The sequence below is a fragment of the Phytophthora infestans genome, genomic scaffold, assembly GCF_000142945.1.
Source record: "Phytophthora infestans T30-4 supercont1.3619 genomic scaffold, whole genome shotgun sequence".
Taxonomy (NCBI): Eukaryota; Oomycota; class Peronosporomycetes; order Peronosporales; family Peronosporaceae; genus Phytophthora; species Phytophthora infestans.
The window spans coordinates 1-2,497 of NW_003305061.1; the positions used below are offsets into that span (position 1 = coordinate 1).

The window sequence follows — 2,497 nt, forward strand, 5'->3', positions numbered from 1 at the left end:
TCTTTCCTCTCTTTCTCTGCCCTAGCCCGCACACACTAGCTCTGTGGTCCCACTCATAAACACGGGACTCGTCCATGCCATCCTTTACGTTCATTCATCGTCCGCGCATACATCCCTTCTGCGCGATTGCCTCACCTCAAACATCGCGGGGTCCTTGGAACCCGGTTTTACTGGTATGTCGAAGCTGGACGAGACGCCCTTTTGACAACAATCCTGTCCATGTCTGCCATCTTGTGGTGTAGCGGGATCAGCAAAATCTGCGAGATTGCCAGATCCAACTTACCAACTGCGCCCAGACACCGACTAACGGAGGGGGTCCCCCGATGATCCGTGTTCTGCTGAACTTTCCTCACCTTGTGTACCCGTCGGTAGGGCGGGATCTGCTCTCTCGGTAACTTCCGAAGAGTTCAAGTGGTGAAGCTTGAGTGTCTTGGCGAGACGTGGGGATGGGGTGGAACAGCAGTGGAAAATCTTCACTCTGCGTCCGTGGATGGTTCCGTATTCTAAGCGAATATTCGAGCTTATGGATCCGGGGCCTAGATCGTGGATCTGGCCGTAGGGTTGCCTTGCGGGTGTGTTCCCTTGCCTTTGTAGTTCCTTTGCGTCGTACTTGCCGCCTCCTGTGACGGGATCTTGAAAGTTGAGAGCCCCTAGGGTGTAACCGACCAAGTAGTAAATTCGGTTAACCTGTCGGATCTGCACAAGTAAAGGAAAAGCTCACTAGGTTGTAGGATCTGGCCAATGTATTACGCCTCGATACATGCTTCGAGATTCACTAAGGGGTTCCTCAAGGCTAACGACGTTACAACGATGTAGTGTCCCGCCAAAAGCCCTGATTTCAACATAATTGACAACATTAGAGGACCTCTGGCGGGTCAGGTGTACATGTATTCAAATGGACGTCAGTTTGACAGTCGAGCCAAATTGAAGGCTTGCACCAAGGCGGCGTGGGCACGTCTCGAGCCTGACTACATCAAGAAGCTTATCAAGAGCATGGCGAAGCGTTTCCACTTGGCGATGGCGCTGAAAGGCGCCACAACGGATTACTAGTGAGCAACTACAAAGTGCGCAAATAGGTTTGACACGATATATTTTGAATAGTGAACAAGTTAATGGTGTTTGTCCAACCATACTTTTAATATATTTGTATAATAATTATTTTTAATTAATGAATCTAAAAAATTAATATTAATTTTTAAATGTTTTTTATTAAAATTAAAATTATTTATAATTTTTAATTTTTTTTTTAATAAATAAGGTAAAATATCTGTAATTTTAAAAAATGAAGTTGATTTTGATTGATTTTTACTTATTAAAAACTTATAAATATTTCTATATATTATAGAATCTTTACGTTGTTCGGTATTTAAGTTTAAAATTTGATCATTTTTTTGAATTAAACCTTCTAAATTAATATACATTCCATTTTTTTCTAAAAAAGTTAATCCAGGTAAAATTAAATTAGAATTTTGTGCATCTTTTGTAAAATGATGTCCTTGATAAATAATAAAATTATTTTTAGACATTTTTAATTTATTTTGTAAATTTGTATTAAATAAATAATATAAATTAAAATTATTTAATGAATTTCGTGGTTTTGGGAAAGTAATTTCCAAAAAATTAATTAAAGAAGTTTGTGAATTAAAAAAATTAATATTATTATTAATAAATGATAAATTTTTTAATTTTGAAAAAATAAACGATCCATTGGCGGACTTTTTCACTCGCATTTTTGGGCAATCGTCTGCGGCTAGCTTACTAGCGGCGGACGAGCGGTCTCCGGGGGCGTTCACCTTTCCCCCGCGAGGTCAACTACACCGATCTTCTCTACACTTTTCTAATTCGCCTTCGTCTTCGGTCTTCGGCTGTCGGATTTTTTTCTTTTTGACCAATCAGAGTGCGCCATGCGACTCTTCTGGCCAATCAGAGACCGGGCCCTGTCCTCGGACAGCGAGGCCTCCACGGCCAGCCAATCAAGTCTCGGCAGCGACGCGTCTTTCTATAGCGCAGCTGACGAGGCCGATCTGGCGGCCCCCGATTGGTCCGACTTTCGGCCAATCAGCGACGACGAGGGGGCAGGGGTTTACACTTTTGCCCCCGTTTCGGCTTCAACTTCAGGCCAAAATGGCGATTTGGACCCTCCACGCGCCGTGCCACTGCTCGCCCGATTGGTCCGACTTTCAGCCAATCAGCGACGACGAGGGGGCAGGGGTTTACACTTTTGCCCCCGTTTCGGCTTCAACTTCAGGCCAAAATGGCGATTTGGGACCCTCCACGCGCCGTGCCACTGCTCGGACCGGCGGCGATTCAGCAGGTGCAACTTCGGGCACGTGTGCAACACATGCAGCGCCCATTGCACGCCAAGCGGCATCGCGGGACGACGCCTCGGCCGCCCAAGCGCAGCCCCGCCCTTCCAGCACGACCTCGCGCCGTTTGGCGGATCACCATCAAGACGTGCGAGAGCCAGGCGGGGTCGGGCAAAATATCCGTACTCTAA

General features: G+C 45.5%; 1 protein-coding gene across 1 annotated transcript; it reads left to right on the forward strand.

The window, feature by feature from the left end:
* Nucleotides 1-1,904: 1,904 nt before the first annotated feature.
* PITG_22503 (uncharacterized protein) lies at nucleotides 1,905-2,488 on the forward strand (the record flags this gene model as incomplete). The annotated part of the gene is made up of 2 exons (XM_002909734.1): nucleotides 1,905-2,171; nucleotides 2,249-2,488. Coding segments are annotated over 2 exons (507 nt in total), but the record flags the coding sequence as incomplete, so codon positions are not given.
* Nucleotides 2,489-2,497: the final 9 nt, after the last annotated feature.